Source organism: Copadichromis virginalis, linkage group LG18, assembly GCF_057382275.1.
Source record: "Copadichromis virginalis isolate Kocher_CV1m ecotype Utaka linkage group LG18, C_Virginalis_male_GT1.1, whole genome shotgun sequence".
NCBI lineage: Eukaryota > Metazoa > Chordata > Actinopteri > Cichliformes > Cichlidae > Copadichromis > Copadichromis virginalis.
In genome coordinates this window covers 11,341,327-11,360,064 of record NC_140635.1, presented here as the reverse complement: position 1 = coordinate 11,360,064, position 18,738 = coordinate 11,341,327, and the positions used below count along the sequence as shown (strand labels likewise).

The 18,738-nt window shown below is 39.1% G+C and overlaps 1 protein-coding gene across 1 annotated transcript; it reads right to left on the bottom strand.

The window, feature by feature from the left end:
- Nucleotides 1-587: 587 nt before the first annotated feature.
- Nucleotides 588-16,839, bottom strand: miga1 (mitoguardin 1). The gene is made up of 16 exons (XM_085440037.1): nt 16,732-16,839; nt 14,737-14,893; nt 10,669-10,840; nt 9,345-9,463; nt 8,502-8,634; nt 8,216-8,352; nt 6,544-6,667; nt 6,239-6,333; nt 5,105-5,214; nt 4,861-4,933; nt 3,371-3,457; nt 3,167-3,265; nt 2,939-3,073; nt 2,768-2,821; nt 2,491-2,607; nt 588-2,048 (listed from the first exon to the last, which is right to left on the bottom strand). Exons 2-16 carry the CDS (start codon nt 14,833-14,835, stop codon nt 1,830-1,832), a joined length of 1,773 nt encoding a protein of 590 aa, XP_085296163.1. The 5' UTR covers nt 14,836-14,893; nt 16,732-16,839; the 3' UTR covers nt 588-1,829.
- Between the last annotated feature and the right edge of the window lie 1,899 nt (nt 16,840-18,738).

Below are 18,738 nucleotides of genomic sequence, written 5' to 3'. Positions count from 1 at the left end.
TATTTGCACACATTCAACTTTATTTCACCAATCGGTCAAAACAGGTAACACTTTAACATTGTATGATATGATCCCAGCTGAACAACAAACACTCGTTTCTTGTAACCTTTCTGGACTTAGTCTGGAAAAAAAAATCAGAACAAAGCAATCTCCATCCAGTCTATACGCATGTTTGAATTTCAGAAGTCTACAGCTTAAGAGATAAGTGCTCACGGTGATCTATTACGTATGTGAACACCTAAAATGCAAAACTTGAAAGTGGACCTATCCTCTTTTTACAGTGGTGGATGATTTTGCATTAATCATGGCTAAAGTTACTGAAGTCTATCTAATCCCGGTGAGCTCCATGTGTCATCAGTGAGAGCAGTTCTCTTCAACATGGTCATCTGAGACATGGTGATGAGAGCACAACAGCCCTGCCCATCTCGGAGGGAAAGCCAATCAGATAAAATCTGGCTTAATGCAGTATACCAAGATGGGGAATGACTGCTGGTGGAGCAGTGACATGGAATGAAACCAAGCTGGCTCAATGAGACTTTAATAGGCAGGACAAAATGTTTGCTGATGCAATCCTGCTGATCTTCAGCTTGTATTGCTTTTTTTAAATTATTATTATAAATAGTTAATGACTAAGAATTACCAGACAAATGGGGATTATTTTGAACTTTGAATCATGCAAAGCTACACCAGTTGGGAGCAAGAATAATACTGTGCTCATTGACAGTTCTGTATGTCCACTTTTAAGACAACATTTGGAGATTGCAGTAGACTGACACCCCAGACTTGACTCTACATTTTCTACTTCTGTAGGAGCTTGAGCTTCAAGCATGCAGTGTATATTCTGTACACAGTAACTGATCTGCAGGACAGACATTAACACACTACAGTATTTTTTTAAAAACTTCCCAGATGATTGGAAACATGAAGACCGTGGGCTGACATTCAGCGACAAACACAAGGCTTGAATATTTGCATTTACAATAAGGCTTTCTGTGTTTCTGCCCGTCATGAAAAACAGAGCGGCACAAGTTGTACAGCAGCTGGGCAGATGTGCAGTCGCGATGTGTCGACTTAATATCATAATGGCTTTGGGAGCTTTGTGTGCTAAACTTTAATATTGCATAAAAGTTCTGTGGCTTGTAGTGTCAAAAAAATCAAAACAAAAACTTTCCCCCTTTCAAGTAAAGAAACTGAATCGCTGCATTTTATCTCCTATTCAGCACATTTCCACCTCTTAAACCGAGGCCCTTTGTTCAGCGAAGAGCAGCTCTGGGCACAAAGCATGTCCTCGCGTCTGTGAGAGCGATCACTAACCTATTAATGCATGCAGACGCTATTTCTACAAATAAGCTCTGCACCTGTCTGCTGTATAATAAAATAAATTACCTCTTCGTTCACAAACTGCTCTTAATGGCATTAAAATTCCCTCAATTTACATAACATAACACCTACTGCAACAGATTCCAAGCCTGCCTCAGTTTATTACTACACAAGTTCATATTTAATAAATATTATTGCTGTTCTCTTTGAACCTTTTAAAAGCGCTGCTATGGCACATTGAAAAGCGGCCAGGGGAATAAGAAGAGGAAGTCGAGGCCACACCAGAGACCGTGAGCATGCCTGAAGACAAACGGCTGGTTCAGTTTACATGGATCCACTGACTTTGGACATCATGACACTGGCATGATGGGAGACATAATGAGTTGATTTCACAGACTGCAGGTGAGCTCACACCTACAGTTCCCTTTGGTCCAACATTTGGTGTGAACTCACCCCTGAACGAATGCTGGGACTGACTTGTGTAATATTTAAAGACTTGGCCGTGTCTCTCACTGCACTCGTGCCTCCAGCAGGGCACTGGGAACCAGGTGCACCGGTGGTGAGTTACACCCGTTCAGGTACCGCAGCGAGTCGGCTCCCAGGTAGGCGAGCAGCAGTTCCGAGCGTCGGTGGAGCAGCTGGAGCACGTCATCCGCCAAACTCTCCACCGAGCAGTAACGCACTTTATCCAGATCAAAGATGTCTTTCAGGAAGTGCAGCACCTGGTCCTGCAGGAGAAACAGGACTCATGAGTAACTCAAAATTCATCATTAAGGGTGCAGGAAGGTCGTCAAATGTCGTCCACAGGGGGGAACGAGTTAAGACTGGGAGGTTCAGATTGTATAAGCTCTTTAGTTTTTTTCCTTTTCCCCTAATCATAATATGGTTTTTAAAATCAGGGGCAGATTTAAGGATCTCAGAATAGATATTACAATACAAAGAGTTTTAAAAGGCTGCTGACTCCCAGTCCTGCAAACATCCCAAATCTCAAACTTACACTTTTTTCTCAACTACATTTACTTTTAGTTAAGTACAAAAACTCGTTTAAAAGCAGTGGTTGAACAAGATTAATTCTCATTTTCGTTCCAAATTTAGTCTAAATCTCATCCACTGACACAAAACAGTCCATGTTTAAAACAGGACACTCGCAGATGTTCCTCATGTTCTAACCTTGAAGAAGCAGCACAAATCGTGCAGGGAGCCCTTTGGCCCCAGGAAGCCCCACGCCAGGACAGGGCCGATCTGTTCACACACGGAGTAGAAATGGGCGATGAAGCCGTCGGACACCTGAGAGACAAACGGCACAGAGGCGTTCAGATCTACCTGCTCATTTCTGTATTTATAGAAATAAGTTATTTTAACCCTACATCACATTTCAGGTAAAGAGATATTTCCTCCAGCGCCACCCTCCTGTTACTGTGCATTTTAAAAGACCTCAGACTCGTACCTTCATGTGCTGCCTCTTCTGCTTCAGCACTGACCAACAGCTTGATGCCACCGCCTGTGAAACAAATACATGTCAGATTCAATGAAAACTCACTTGTGTTAACTGCTTTGCCTTTCATGTGTCTCAGTGGTATGTATACATATGCAGGTGCTATTTTGTAGTTTTACTCACTGTCTCCTTGAAGGAGCTGTTGAGCCAGCGGTTGTTGATCACGTTCTGGATGGAGATGGGTGGATTCTCCAGGTCCTCGAAGGAGTCCATCAGAATGAAATCCAGCACGATGTCGTAGAAGTTTAGATGCTTCACCTGGTGAAGAATGTCAAGCAAAGAGAAGAAAGGAAAAATGCTGTTCGACCGATTTAAGTCGTGTTGGATCACAGGTCAGAGAATCACACTTACCCCCCGCGCGGCGAGTTCCAATTCTGTGTTTTCCCAGTGCTCTGTGTGCTCCAGGAAGGAAATCATCTCTTCAAACACTTCCTCAAATCTCTTTGGGCTCTGAAAACCGAACAGCAACATGTGAGGTGGAGAACAGCTCATACAATTAAATTTTTTTTTATTATTTCTATTTTCTAAATCCGTTATCTGTATTTTCAGTTTTACCTTTTGTGCTTTGACTATAATGGAAGACAGTATTTTCTTTCCTGTGTCGGCCAGAAACGTCCAAGTTGTCCTGTCACACAAAATGAGCTGCAGACAAAACAAAATTCTTTAATTATTTTTAATTTTCAATACATAGTGAACAATAATCTACAGTTCAAAAATTACAACTGTGGTCTGGAATTCAATGAGCAGGAGGTCTGCAGTGTTTCTCTGGCTAATTCAACAGCAACACAGAAATACTATTGAGAATAAAGCCAAAATATCCAAACAGGCAATCAGGAAAAATGCCTTAATATTTTTAATTGGGAGCATTTATCTTACCCTATTAATTCAAGTCAAGTCAAAGTTCTATAGCACATCTTAAACAACAGGTTATACAAAATAAACACTATACCGAATAACAACAGTAAACTATACACTAAAAATAATAAAAGTCATAAGAAATTAAATAAGACTGTTTGCATGATCAAAGCCAGGGTTACCCTGTCACCTTAGTTTCACCTAATAATCTGCCCAGTAGTTTGAGAGCACTGGTCTATTACACGTCTTATGAGCTGTGAGTATATTCTTTACGTTTTGTGAGTGTGAGCCTGGTTCTGCTGGAGATTTCTTCCTCTTAAAAGAGAGTCTAGCAAAGTTTTGTCAGGGGGGCAGGTAGGGCATTAACAGTGAAAAGGGGGCACAAAGAAATACTTTTCTTTCTTATTGTCATGTCTAGCTTTTAATAAATAATTATCTGAATCTTACAACCAAAGTTTTCATCTGATGTAAAATGTATAGATTTGATATAGATGCATTTTCTTTTACGTGTGTATTAAATTAAAGTTGATTACGTCAGTTAAGCATTACGAGGCAGAGGGTGGTTCCCCATTTTTTTTTTTTTTTTTGTGTTCGGAGTTGGCGACCCTATTAATTAGGTTGCTTAATATATCCACTAAGTACTCTTTAAAACACCGGAATAGGGAGTATGCTGCAGGTTTAAGTTTATTAGATTGATCATTATTGTTGATCTATGAAATATTTTGTATATTTTTTGCATACAGGTATAACAGAATAGCTTTAGTTTTGTTTTGTTTTTTATTTAAACCTGAGTATGAACTTATACAAAACACAGCAAGATATTTAAAAAAAAAAACATTTTATTGATTATAAAATACACTATATCGGATTTATATCGGTATCGGCAGATATCCAAATTTATGATATCGGTATCGGACATAAAAAAGTGGTATCGTGCCATCTCTAGTCTTTACCTTACAACATAAAGTGCCTTGGGGCGACTGTTGTGTGAAATAAAACTGAACTGAATTAAGCACAACAGATCAGATAACATAAAGCTACCTGACCCTTTTTCCCCCCTCCTTCAGCAAACATCCACATCAGGCAAACTCAGCCACAATATTCTAGTTTTACTGTTGTGCATCAGAAGTGGAGACTATCATTCATCTTAGCATACAGTCTTTGGTGAGCACCATCTTACTGAACCGTACCTGCCACGCCTGCCGCACACAGTGCAGCTTAGCCAGGAAATCCAAGTCCCCGAGACACTCCAGCATCTCAGTTCTGAGAGTGAAAATCAAGAGAAACCTCTCATTTAACTGCCAGCAGACGATCGGGAGAACAAAATAAGAAAGTTCATGCTGTCATGCCATCAAATTTCACAGTGGGACGATCACAACGCTGTACAAGTTTCCCTGACTGTCTTCTATACGACGTGTGTTAATGTCTGATTACCGCAGCACTCTGCAGGAGATACTGCCATCCTCAGCCATCTTCAGCGCCTCCTCATACAAAGGGTGATGTCCCAGAGTGAACACACTCCTCAGCTCTCTGTGCTCGGACATCTGAGGTGGAGACAGATAGCAAAGGCATTATGGACTGAACAATGAAGGGTACATAAGATGTTGTTATTCACAATGTTTTATTGTCTGCATGAAACCAAAAACAAGAAATGGTGAAATAAAAACATCATTTTTATTAAGAATTATTATTAAGAAACTAATATTAACGCATAAACTTTGCCCAGGCCAGAAAAAACAAAACAAAAGGCTGCTAATAATTTAATTGCCATTTCTAAAAGGATGTTTAACACACAATCCTTGTAAAGCATTGTTATCTTTCTGCAGGGAGGACGTTAAAGTCATTGGTGTGTAAACTTAGCTTGTACACTCTGTAAACACACCACCAGTGATTCTTAAGAACCAGTTTATTTTAGTGATATGTGGGTCAAGTGCGCCAGTAGCACCTTGAGCCCCCACTGAGACTTAATGAGTAAAGGCGATAAACAGAGAACTGGTAAACACCGGGTGGTGAACCCAGAGGAAGAGCAAAGCTTCCTGAGTCAAACTCCTGCTGCGAATCAGTCGGAGCTTTAAAGGTTCAGACAGTTTTAGTTTAAGACCTTTCCTGATTTCACCTCCTCTCCTCGTGCTTTGTTCCCAAACCACATGGCTGTGAACAAAGTGCTGTGGTTAACTAACCGAAGCAGGATCTCCTGATTTGTGACAAGTCGTGTATGTTTTTCATGTTTTACAAAGGTGGTGAAAAACTTCTGAATAGAAAGAAACCAATTCAGAATTTATATAAACAAAAACGTATGTTTGAATCACTCCGTCCTGCTTTTTTGTTCTTTAAAATGAAGGAAATGTAAATTTGAAAGAAATCCAAATGAGATTTGTTTTTTACTGAACCAAAATTAATTTTTTTTAAATGCTGTATTTTTAAATTTTTTTAATACTTTTCCTTGCAACCAAAAGCAAAATATCAATACTGATTTATTTTTTTACCCTTTACACTAAACAACTGACAAAAAAAGCACTGTAGAAGAACTCCAGAGGTGTTAATGGGAGGATTTGGTGCTTCTGTTACCTCAGCTGCAGACACAAACGAGTCAGTGGAGGCGATGCTGATGCTGTCCCTCAGACAGGCGTCATCTAACTCTTCTCTGGACAAAATGTCTGCCACTGTGTAAGGGAAACAGAACAGGAATCGTCACACATATATTTACAATTTTATAAAAAAAAAAAAAAAAAAGAGTCCTCCAGCACACCTGCTCACACACACAAAATTATATATGTGCACTGGCTTCCTGCTTTGCTTCACGCTGTCTTTTACTGCTGTGCCTATTTTTCTGTGTTGGACAAAAAGAACTGCATAATGCTTCAGTGACTCACCCTGGCTGCTGCTGTGGGATGAGGGCTCTGACATCCCCAACACTCCCTCAAACTCCTCCTGGAGGCGGTAAGCCCTGTGCAGCAAAGCCTTCAGCCTGTGGATGAACTCTGCGCTGATGACGTCCTGAACACACAAACAATCAAAGAAACTTGACTCCTAACAATGTAAAGATTTGTCTTAATTTCGGTAGGGATAACCGAGTTCTCAGGCGCACTAGATAAGAGTTGTGCAAACCATCAGGTTAAGCTGCTGGTTTGAGACTTAAAAAATATCAGATTCTTGAAAATTTGTTCAGTAGACCAAATGTAAAATGTAGAAAATAGCATTTTTTCTTATTTTAAAAGAGTATTTGCAGCTCTTTCTTGGGAATCTCATGTGACCTCATTTCTAAGTAGCTTTAAAAACGCATTCGATCGTACTGGCTTTCCTTGACACAAGTCAAAGCTGCAGCCCGAGCTGTGTTTGGGTGCAGGCTTAACTACTGATTCAAAACCCCTCCAATCTCGTTAGAGACCCAATTAGTGTGCTGTTATGCAATCCAAACTCTGACACACAGGTGGGCTGTCAGTGCTGGTTATTCCGGTAGTTAGCGACCTGTAGTCTCATCTGCATTGTGTCTGTGGGCAGCATGATCTCTAAAACTCTACCTTCCTCTGGTATTAAAGAACAGAGCACAGAAAATATTGGTGGGATGTGAATCAATACATCTACTGTTTGGTATCAGACAGATGTTATGCAACCGTTTTCTTTTTTGAGAAAGAAAACACATATGAGCTATTTGCATGTTGCGCCAAAAGAGGTATTTTATGGCAATTCTACAAAAGTCATTTTAAAAATGAAGAGCCCACTTATTTTACTGGTTTACTTTTTCCAAAGGATGTCTGGACTCTCACTAACTGATCTGTACTGTGTCAGAGCATGGAGGTTAATCAAAGTTAACCTCCTTCCACTAGGTTGATCGCTGCATTCTGCGCTATGACATGATGACATGGCATGATCACCAACTACGCTCAAGCACACAACTCCAACGCTTCCTCAACTCCATGGAAAACTGCTGTCTTTCTGAACAAATCTATGAGGCATGATTGAGATCGGGGCTTCTAAAAATGCTCCAATTAATCCACAGCATGCATAAAATTATGAACCTAGTTGTGCTCTCCAAGAGGACCTTTCAAGCTGTGCTGTAAATGCATGTAAGAAAGAGCAAGGGAGCTTAAAAGAGCTGACATGGCGAAACAAACTGAAGCATACTTGGGCCTCGTTAAGATCAATGTGAGAGCAGGCCGGATGCAGAAGTGAGGAAGAGTGATGGTACAAGAGGATTTAACTCAGACTCTTCTTAGGTGAAGCGTTTAAGGCACGGCCAAAGGAGGAGATTATGTCTCTCTCAGCTGGTTTGGGAAAAACCTCTGTGCTCATAGGGAGGTCTGGGGGATTTCTGCGAAATGGACCCAAATGGATGGTTGGACCTCTTTTCTACTTAGTCATAGTTATGTAATCAGTAGAATAATTCTTCTGAATTAGGGGGAAATTTTGGTCTCAGTAATTTGCACCACACCTGTTGTGTACACATGTCAACAACATACATCTTGATACCATTTGCACTCAGACTGTGCTTCTCTTGTTTTGGCTACAGTCTACAATAAGACTTGTATGGAGTGTTTGTCTCACCTCCATGCTCTGCTCAGCAATGGTGTCTCCAGCTCCAATTTTGACTGAGGCACAGCTCGCATCGTCCTCAGCATGCCTGCTCCTGAATGTCAGCGCCTCCTCCCACCGCCGCAGGGCCTCCTCGAATAAATCCATACCTGAGAGAAACACACACAGACTGAGTCTCCGAAAGCAATCAATGACTCAGCACCTCCAATTTTAAACACTGCAACCCACCAAAAACTATTACAGTACATTCAAACAGTATTACTGGATACTGGTACATAGTACACAGAGGTTTCTTTACCCATTAGGTACAGGTTCTCAGGTGTGGTGACAGGTAGGTTGAGCACACTGCAACTGTCAGCATCCTCCACTCCGTCCCAACAGGTGGAGTCATTTGCACAGGTACTGCTGCTGGATGAGTTCAAGCTTTTTACCTGCACAAAAACACAAAAGCAGAACAAAGTCGAACAAACATCAACAAGTTTTACTAATACAAGACTGGAAATGATGAAATTAAACAGACATTACATTAATTTAATGTGTTTTTGGTTACAAAGATAATGATCCTACATAGGCACCACCTAAAAAGAACACATCATTAGTAAATACTGTTTACAGCATCTAATACTTAAAGGTTCACCGTATAATTTAAGGTTCCCTGTTCTTCTGAACATGAGACAAACGACACTCAGTTTTTTTTTTCCTGTTTTTTCACCAAGTTAATGAAAAAATGAAGACAGACCCCACTTAACTTCTGCTTTTATTATTAATGCCCACTAAGGGTTATTTAATCCTGAGTGATGATATGCCTGTCAGATCCTGAAGCTTACTCAAAGAATAAACTTAAACTTTATTTTCAGTGGTTGCTTTGGTACTCCTGCATGTTATTTTTTAAGGAATAAAGAAATCATCACGAGTCCTAAAGGCAGTAAATATTCACCACCTCTGGTTTGTGGATTTTAGGAGTATATGAACAAAAACATGTCAGACACAAAACATAAACAAGTTAAGTTTTCTTCTTTAATTTCAAAGCTTTCCAGGTAGTATCACATAAATATTTTTGCATCATGTCTCCTGGTTATGTCATTTCAGATAAAATTTATCTTTAAATGCAGTCTAAACACACTCCGCGCTCTTATCTTACCGAAGCCAGGCTCATGACAGATCCAGACAACTTCCTGTAACCTCCTGCAATGAGAACCAGATCAGAGGAGTAGCCATTCTTGGAGTTGAGGGAGAGCGTGATGTTTTGGCTCGTATTATCTGAGAAGATAAAGATGAGAGTTCAGAGATGAGGTTTCACAGAAAGATCCGACTATAATACCAGGATTACACAGTAGACATGTCAAATTTAACATCTGGGTAACTTTTTCTGGAAAGCCTCCATGGTATTTTAATAATTAACTTTGCTGAAGCCGTTTTTTGCCAATTTGATTCAAACACAGCAAACAAAGGTGTGCTTTGATTTACACACAGTGATACAGTGAAAGTCCGAGTGGGGACAAAGGTGGAGAAAAGGCATCAGACAGGCAGCTCGTTGAGAAACGCCTGTTCAAAAGGTCTTTGCAAGAGAAATAGATGTGGCAGCAAATACTCAGCTGACTGTGAATGCCAACAATCCAGATATCAGATAGATGCCAACATTTAATTTAACTTTCGTGCTACAATAAACAGCTGAGGGTAACAGACCCATTGCTAAACAATCAAGCAGGTAGCTTATAGTTACTAAAGAAAATAAAAATCAATGCATCCTAGTTTTTCCACAATATTTTACTTCATGCTATAAATGGGGAATAAACACCCTGAAGCCTCTCTCTGTGCTCATATAGCACAGAAGCAGCTCCGCCATTCTTTCTGTGCCACTGCACAAATTAATGTATCAGCCCAACCAACTTCTCTGTCAGAAACCCAGCACGAGTGTTAGGTTAGCGGATGTTCCCAGAATGAAATCAGGTTTGAAAAGATCCTCCTGTCATTGTTAAAACCTCTGTAAACATTTTCCCTTTATTAAACCTAAAACTACTTTTGGCTGCTCGCTCATTCAAAACAGGCTGGCCACAGCAGATAAGTCTGCATGTTTGATTTGGAAACGTTTTCCTCCTCCCAGGACCAAACCCGGGATCATTAGCGTCTTGGGTGATGCTGTAAAGCTATACACTATGGACCCACTAAATCTATTGTATCAAAAAGAAAGGAAATGCTCTCTTAAACTGCTCAGCTGACTTCCCTTAATTCATCGTTTCTTTTAAGTTCTCTTTAGGACTCTAATCTTCCTGGAGGAGATTAAATGAGTTAAACCATTTATCTAGAGCCTGCCTTTTCAAAGTTCAAAGTAATACAGGAGTGGCCTCGCACGTCAGTCTTGTTACATCACACACCAGTAACTGGGCTGACACTAAATGGAGATCACAGACCAGTGAGCTGCTGGTTGAAGAGGAAAGAATTAAATCAGTGTGAGGAGATCTTACCATTCTCTCCTGCGGCTGGGGGGTGAAACTCTAAACCAGCCTGCTCCCAGTGCTGTGGATGAACCTTCTTTCTGCCCTTCCTCCTCTGGAAACGTCGAGCGAGGAAGAGGAGGGAGACAGCACCAAAGGCTGTGGCAACTACCAGTTTCTTGGTGTCTGTGCTGACGCTCACCTGGGGAAAAGAAAGAGAAGAAGAGCATCAACTCAGATTTTCATACACCCCAAATGTTTTTATTCTGTACATTGTCAATATATGCACTGCATCACATGCAGATTTTAATGATTTAAAGTCTGTTTTCCAGCAGCTTTTCATCCTGTACTTTGTAAAAGAATCATAACCTTTTTTGTGAGCATACAGATTAAAAATGAATTGACACATACCGAGGACCTCTTTATATACAACACAGGGACAAAAGCCTTTTCTAGAATAGAATAGAATTAAACTTTATTGTCATTGCACATGTTGCAAGTACAAGGCAACGAAATGCAGTTTGCATCCATCCATCAGTGCTTTAGCCATGATATAGATATATTACAAAATATATATTAGCAATAATATATTTATATAGATATTACAGAAATGGGTCCGTTATAGGTATGAGGGTACAAAAGTGGGTATGTTACAATTTATTTTAATAAACTCAGCCGTCTGCTCCTTGCTATCTAAAATATAACAGGACACCGGAGTATATTCTGGAGCATCTCACACTTCTGATAATCAGCTGTCTGCTTGACAGTTTTAGCTGTGCAAAAACTATAACTTTAATCTCAGCCAAACTGATTTACTCAGGAACAAATAAAATACTGAAAAAAGCCAAACAATAACATTTTTAAGTTATCTAAATTACTTATATATCATGTTTAACCTGAGTAGCGAAAGATGGCGGTGGGTTTGAAAACGATTTGCTGGGAGTCCGGTGTTCTCACGGGCTCTAGTGAGCCTTGAACCCCGGCTAGCTATCGAGCTAGTGGGTAACAGACGTCTCCGAAAACGTCGGAGCGCTTTTGAAATATTTGGTGTCTTATTAAAACTGAGCAGATATTTGAAGTTTACACAGCTACATTTCCGCCTGAAAATATTTTAAACGTTTATTTTGTGACCCAGAAAGAATAATAGGAGTAACATTAAAACTAACTAGCTGCCGCCATTGTTGAAAACTGAGCAGGGCCGCGATGGACCGCGCTATGAATTCTGGGACACAGCTTCTTCTTCTTCGGGGTTTAACGGCAGCTGGCATCCTTGTACATGCAGTGCTGCCATCTTCTGTTTCAGTCCGTTATCACACTCTTAAATCCTACTCCTTATTCCTGCATCTTTTGGGATATTACAAAGCTTCAAACGACAACTATTAAATTAGTCGTAGACGATTTTGATAGTCGACGTAATCGTGACTAGTCGACTAATCGTGGCAGCCCTAATGTTCAGTCCATTATTTTAACGTGGGTCAGATGTCAGGAGGCAGAAGAACATAAACAAAGAAAAATACAAAAACAAAGATGAATAAATAGACAAAATAATTATGAAATGATGCAAGGGATAGATTAGTTTGCTGCGGATGCTCCATTTTTAGTCCTGTTTGAACTGATAGATTTCCCTCCTTTGTTTTCATGAATACAACCCTGCCCATTATTAGCAGATGGCACTGTGTTATAATTTTGTTATAGACAACTTTATCTTAAAGTATCATATACACAATAAAATGTCAAAATTATATATATATAAAAAATAATAATAATAGTGAAAACATATTTTCCCCTCTACAGTAAGAAGACCAGGTCTAACAGTCATGCTGAACATTTCTGACAATCAGTCAGGAGAACGAGATAAAACAAACAGACACCGTGCAAAAACATCAAAACACACCCAACGACACCATGCCAAACCAAAAGCAACCAGGTGCCTTTCATACACTACGCCCTACAGGTAAAACTGCCCTTTAGAAAAAACAGAGTGTGTCACGGGTGTTACAATTCTAAAACCACGACAAATGTCCAGATATCATGTCACGGTTCCACTTTCCTGTACTTCCCACATGTAGCTGTTCATGTCCAGTTAACTCATTCACTGCCATTGACGTCTATAGCCGTCAATGGCAGTGAATGAGTCAATGGGTTTAACTCATTCACTGCCAACGGCTGGCAGTGAATGAGTTAAAGCAAGGCAGTGCGATGTTTAAAGTGGGTTTTTTCGGAATATACAATGAATAGTTTATTTTTTTTAATGAAGTATATTGTTTTTCTTCAAAATTAAATCAAGATAACATTACTAAGCCTGCGGTGAAAATACATTTTTCCCCTTTGTTTTTTGCCTCTGTCAGTGCGCACCAGGGTGGCTGTGGATACAATATAGCTTCCCATCACCAGTGTGTGAATGTGTGTGTGAATGGGTGGATGACTGGATGTGTAAAGCGCTTTGGGGTCCTTAGGGACTAGTAAAGCGCTATATAAATACAGGCCATTTACCATTTAATCATTCTCATAAAGACACACCAAACCAAACAGTTGAACAGCCTTAAAAAACCCCAACAAACATAAAACATAAAGATGGAATACTGATCCCAACATCTAAAAATTGATCCCAAGTTTCTTTGTGCGTTTCAACAGTCACAATAATATTATAGGGCTGTAAGAAAAAAATAATTTGAATGAAATTATAACTCTGGCTTGCAGAAATGATTAAAAAAAGATAATGGAGATAAACGATCTTCAATGTTGTTCTTGTTCTGTTTTTTTTTAGCCCCCCCAAATACATACTACTAAATAAATAACCAATCCATTGACCATTTCTACTTTCTCAATCATCCTTGATTTAATGAAAGTTCAAGGAAACCCTCTGTTAGCCATTTTTTAAGTTAAATAAATCCAAAATGTTTCCAAAGATTAGTACATTTTTCTGACCAAGTACTGCCCAAGGTAATCGGCGTTATAATTTTTGCTATAATCTTATAGCATTAAACAACTTGTGAAAGATGGAAAGGAAGGAGCTGCATTCAGTGCAACACTTGTCTGCCCGATGAAAAGTTAACTGAGGACGCATGCCTCAAAGTCTAACGGATACTGAGGTAATATGAGGCAGCGCAGACGACCCGCCATCCGCCTGTCACATAAATGTTAAATAATCAATTTCAGATAGTGTTTGTAGCCCTCTCCGTTTATATTTAGACACACAGACGTAGCTGCTGCAAATTCTCAACAACTCAGTAGGTATGACAACAGCCATAATATTGACTTTTTAAAAGGTCACTAAATGGACTGGGATGACTGAATAGTGCTGCCAGTGCTTGTACAAGCTGTATTCATAACCGCTGCCATCACGTGTCAGGCATGTTCCAACCAGAATATTCTAATCATATCAGATCTGCTACGTGACTCAGGCCACACAAACACTGTCGCCTTCTGCATAAACACAATAACATGTGTTTATGTGGGTAAATGAAGAGAAATACCAGAGATTCAACACCCTACAGCCACAAGGACCAAGAAAGAAAGTGAAACTGGGGGGAAAAACACCTAAAATACTGACGTGCAAACTACTACTTCACATTTTTGTAAATGTAACAGAAGTCATTCTTAACTTGTTTAAGGAGTTCTACATAAATTGTTTTTATAAGAACTTTCAGTTCAGGAAAAGAAGTTTGCATGAGCTTCTTTAAAACCAGCATGCTTTGAAACGCATTTGCTAGAAAACTGGCCGAGCTGCTCAGTATCTCTCCATCACACGAAGCCTTTCGCTGAACAACTAAACTGCTCAAACAGGTGGTAGACGTTCACATGTAAACAGATACAGCTGCTGGCTCATCTCATCAGGTTTTAAAGGAAAATGATAAACAAGGCAGTTCCATATCCTCTCACAGTGTGTTCCTCTTAATAGAAATATTTCTTACTACACTAATAAATTAAATAAAAAAAAAAAAAAGAGTGGCAATATAGGTCAAAAGAAAGTGAATAGTCTATATATAGTTCCAATATGAAGGGTCTAATATGAAGTGAATAAATAATTCATTCTTGTAAACCATGCAGTGTGGATATTCTGATAGCTGCTAGGAGCACGTTGAAAAGCATCCTCACCTGTGTCAGGGAGCTGTAGACGGACAGTGGCAAGTCAACCATACGCAGAGCTGCAGTCCTCATGGACAGCTGTGAGCTCGTGAGGGTCTCATGTGTCATTGTGACGCTCTGCCCATGACTTGGCAGCTCCCTTATCTTCGACACCGCTCTGTGCAAGCTGAAGAGGATGACATTAAGGGATTTAACCTTGGAAGCTCAGGAAGGGGATATAATGACACTAATACACAAAGCTGTTGGTATTCTGTATGTACTGCTAGGAATACCTTGCTTAAAGTGAGTGAGCAGCCAGTTTTAACGGCATAATATATAATTAAAAGTCAGGGGAAAAAAGCCTGATAACATGCAAACTTTCATTCTTAAACATCACACACTAGAGGATTGCCATGAAAGAAAAGCCTGTAAAATGTATCAGATGCAGTGGTGTCGGTTAATTAAAACAAAACAAGTCCAATCTGATCCCGACCCTCTCAGAATCAGCTCATTCTTTGTACATGTAGCCATGGAAAATTACTTTATCTTCATACTATAAATATTTTCTGAGTTAGGAGCCTTCACAACATGAGTGCAACAGACCGAAACATGAAATTCTCAGGGTTGAAAAACACCTTCTAAGCTTGGTTAAAAACAACCACCAAATCACGTTTACACCGAGTCAAATTGTCACAATTTGGAGTACTGAGAAGTTGAATTTGTGTACTTTTGCTGTTGAAACCATGAAATATCCCATGACACCGAAGCTATAATTAGTTGATTTTGGCTTTTGAGTGTGCACTTTGGCTGGGTGCAAAACTGATTCTCTTACAGCTTTTAAAAAGCTGAGAAAGTGTTTCTAAGCCTAGAAAGCGTCATGTGTTTAGCTCTTGTACTTAATAAGTTATAAGGGCTAAATTCATGGATTTTTAAAAAAAATCAACCCCGTTTACTTTGAGGACTGTAACAATTTTAATAGAACTGAGGTAAAAAATGAAAAATGTTTGTATTACTTAATTAAATATGCACACTTCCATCTAACAGCCAAGTCTAAGTCTGCACAAGACACTCACAGCTGGACGATCCAGCCATTTAAAGCAAAGCCTGAGCCTCATACAGTGCTCGTTGTTAGTCGTAGATGTTTAAAGTTTGCTTGTGTAAGGGTTATGATGTTTGTCAGAAGTATGAGAGTCTGAGAGCCTGAAACTGCAATAACAGAGGTTCAGTTCATTTTTATTTCAAACATTCACCAACATTTCATAAAATCTTTCCATGCAGTTGTTTGAAAAGGAGTAGGCAGAAGAATATACTTATTTAGCCCTACCCCCTCAGGTTTACATCCTCATCATCTAAATTTGAACAACAAAAACGTATACAATGCCTTCAACTTAGAACATAACATCACAAAAAATATTTTCTCATGTTCAACTAAAACTATATTTAGATTTGCTAATTTGCAGAAGAAAATAAACATCAGTTTTAAACATCAGGTAAAAAACCCTTGTGATTTTCTGTATAAAAAAAAACAACCCATAACTTTTAAAAAGTCTAGGTAAGCAAAGGAAAACTCTTTAGTGTTATATAGGTTTAACATAAAAAGCCTTCGGACTCCACATTAATAAGAGTCCTTACGGATTTTTGTTTTTATTTTAATTAATTACTGCTTTATTTCTCATCTATTCTGAATCATTTGCGTATTTTTATATTCATTATGATATTATTTTAAATGTTAACGGATTTTATCTTCCTCTTCAGTAAGTTCAGTAAGTAAACAAGACACATAAGATCCCCCCCACCTCCCCAGGAGCATCTAAAGTGTTTTCACTGGGGCAAAACGTTGACACCGATAATAATCACATAAGCACATGTTAAGAAACGCCAACCCGAAGAGCTAACGGCTAACAAGGCTACCGGGGTTAGCTAAATCTATTAAACCAGCTGAAAATAAACACTGTGACAGACAAACTCGAGCTCATCTCTTAGCTGAATGGGACAACATGAAAGCATACATGAATTCAGCGGTACCTTTTTAATATTCCTCCGCAGACACAGCTCCACTGTTTCACTTGGTCCTCGGGCTGACCTCGGCAGCCGCACAGTGAAGGACTCCAGCACCAGCCTGGATTTTCATAATAAAAGCATGTTCGCGCTCAACGTGACTGTGGGCTCCTTGCGCCCTCTTACGGTGTGCCTGTATACACTACAGATTACTACATATATCTATCAGAAATATTAACAGAAATATCAAGACAAAGTTTTACAATAAAGAAAATAAGAAAAATAAAGAGGAAAACAAAGAATCAAACGTTAATTTAAAAAAAGTGTGATTTTAATCTTTACAAAATGTACTGCATTTTAAGCCGTGATGGACAAAGTTTCCCCATATTCATGTTTTAAAGTCGTTCAAACAAAATTAATTAGTAATCTGTTATTATATATGACTGACCCGGCGTGCTCCATCCCTGCTGTTTTAAGTATTCTGGAGAACTTCAGTTCGTTTTCAGGTTATAAATTAAATTTGGGGAAAAGTGAGTGTTTTCCTGTTAATACGGCAGCACGTCAACTTCAACAGTCTGATCTGCCCTTTCGTCTCAGTCCATCTGGGTTTAAGTACTTAGGGATTAACGTGACTCGCTCTTTAGCTGGCCTTAAATCAGCAAATTTGTCTCCTCTTATATCAAAGATCACATCTGATATTCAAAGGTAATCTCCCCCTTTCTTTAATCGGTAACATTAATGTTGTTAAAATGAACATCTTACCAAAATTTTTATTTTTATTTCAGTCAATTCCCTTATTTTTGCCGAAACATTTTTTTGTTTCACTGGACAAGATTATTGGTTCTTTCATTTGGGGAGGGAAGCCACCTAGGGTCTCTAAAACTTTGCTGCAGCGATGCAGATTTAGTGGAGGACTTGCGTTACCTAATTTTTTAGTCTACTACTGGGCCGCTCACATCCATAAACTTTGCTACTGGCTAAAATCTTCTGGTTCCTCGTGGTGTAAATTGGAGCTATCATCATGTAAGGGCTCATCTTTACCGGCTTTGCTCTATTCCTCTTTACCCGTGAGACCCTCTCTGTACACTGATAATCAGGTGGTTCTTATTATCACACAGACTTGGGATCATAGATAGAACTTTGGGGCTGATGCCATCAGAAAAAGCAGCCTTGCTCTGGTTTAGTTTCTCCAAATGTCTCTTAACTTGTTGATTAATTTATTCTTATGTATTATTTTCTTTGGTATGTGTTTAATCTTTTTTATTTTTATTTTTTAAGAAATCTGTTCTCATTCATGCTGTGTGAAACATGGTGGTATAATAACTCTCTACCTTTTGGGTTAATATCTTTGCATTAAATCAATTGTATAATCATATATTTCTATCGCCATGTTTTGCTTTTTGCTATTTTTGTAAAGCTGTAAAATAATAATAACAATCTTCATCATTTGCTTAGCCAAAAAGAAGTGGACAGCAATACAGTTGAAGTACTTAGCAGTCCAGCTGTGTGAGCATCACACTGTAACATAATCGCTCATTAATGTTTATAATCCATTTATAAGAACATTTTGGGACATTAGATGGTGCCACACGAGCGCGATCTGATAGTGGAGCTTTTCTACTGGTGACTGGGGTGGTTGGATCCACGCAGAGGGGATTTCTTCACTATGAAAACACTAGATGGCGCTTGGGATGGGTTTATTACAGGGCATGTTGTCTTTAATGATCACCAAATCATTCTTTTTCCTTTATTGCTACCCATTTTGTCCTTCATGTAAGTGAACTGAAAAAAGTTTAAAGACGCTGGCAGTTTTTTCTCTAATAGTCCATAACTGTCCCATCACATCCGATCCTCAATATTGATAAGAGCGGATCACTAGGCTCAAAAGATAATTAATATTTGCTTTTATGTGACTTACTAATTGAATAATCTACAGTGAGGCTATAATGCTGTTAAAAAAACAAAATTATAGACTGTATAGAATTAAAAATCAAACGTGCAGCAGGATGGGGAGGGCTCGTATGTTTTCTTTAA

What these genes read in the sequence shown, in the direction of transcription:
- miga1 (XM_085440037.1), bottom strand. Translation starts at nt 14,835, where the DNA reads ATGACACATGAGACCCTCACGAGCTCACAGCTGTCCATGAGGACTGCA. An exon ending in CCCAGCCGCAGGAGAGAATG is followed by an intron (nt 9,464 to 10,668) that starts GTAAGATCTCCT and finishes TTATCTTCTCAG; the next exon opens with ATAATACGAGCCAAAACATC. An exon ending in TTGCTGAGCAGAGCATGGAG is followed by an intron (nt 6,668 to 8,215) that starts GTGAGACAAACA and finishes TTGTGTGTTCAG; the next exon opens with GACGTCATCAGCGCAGAGTT.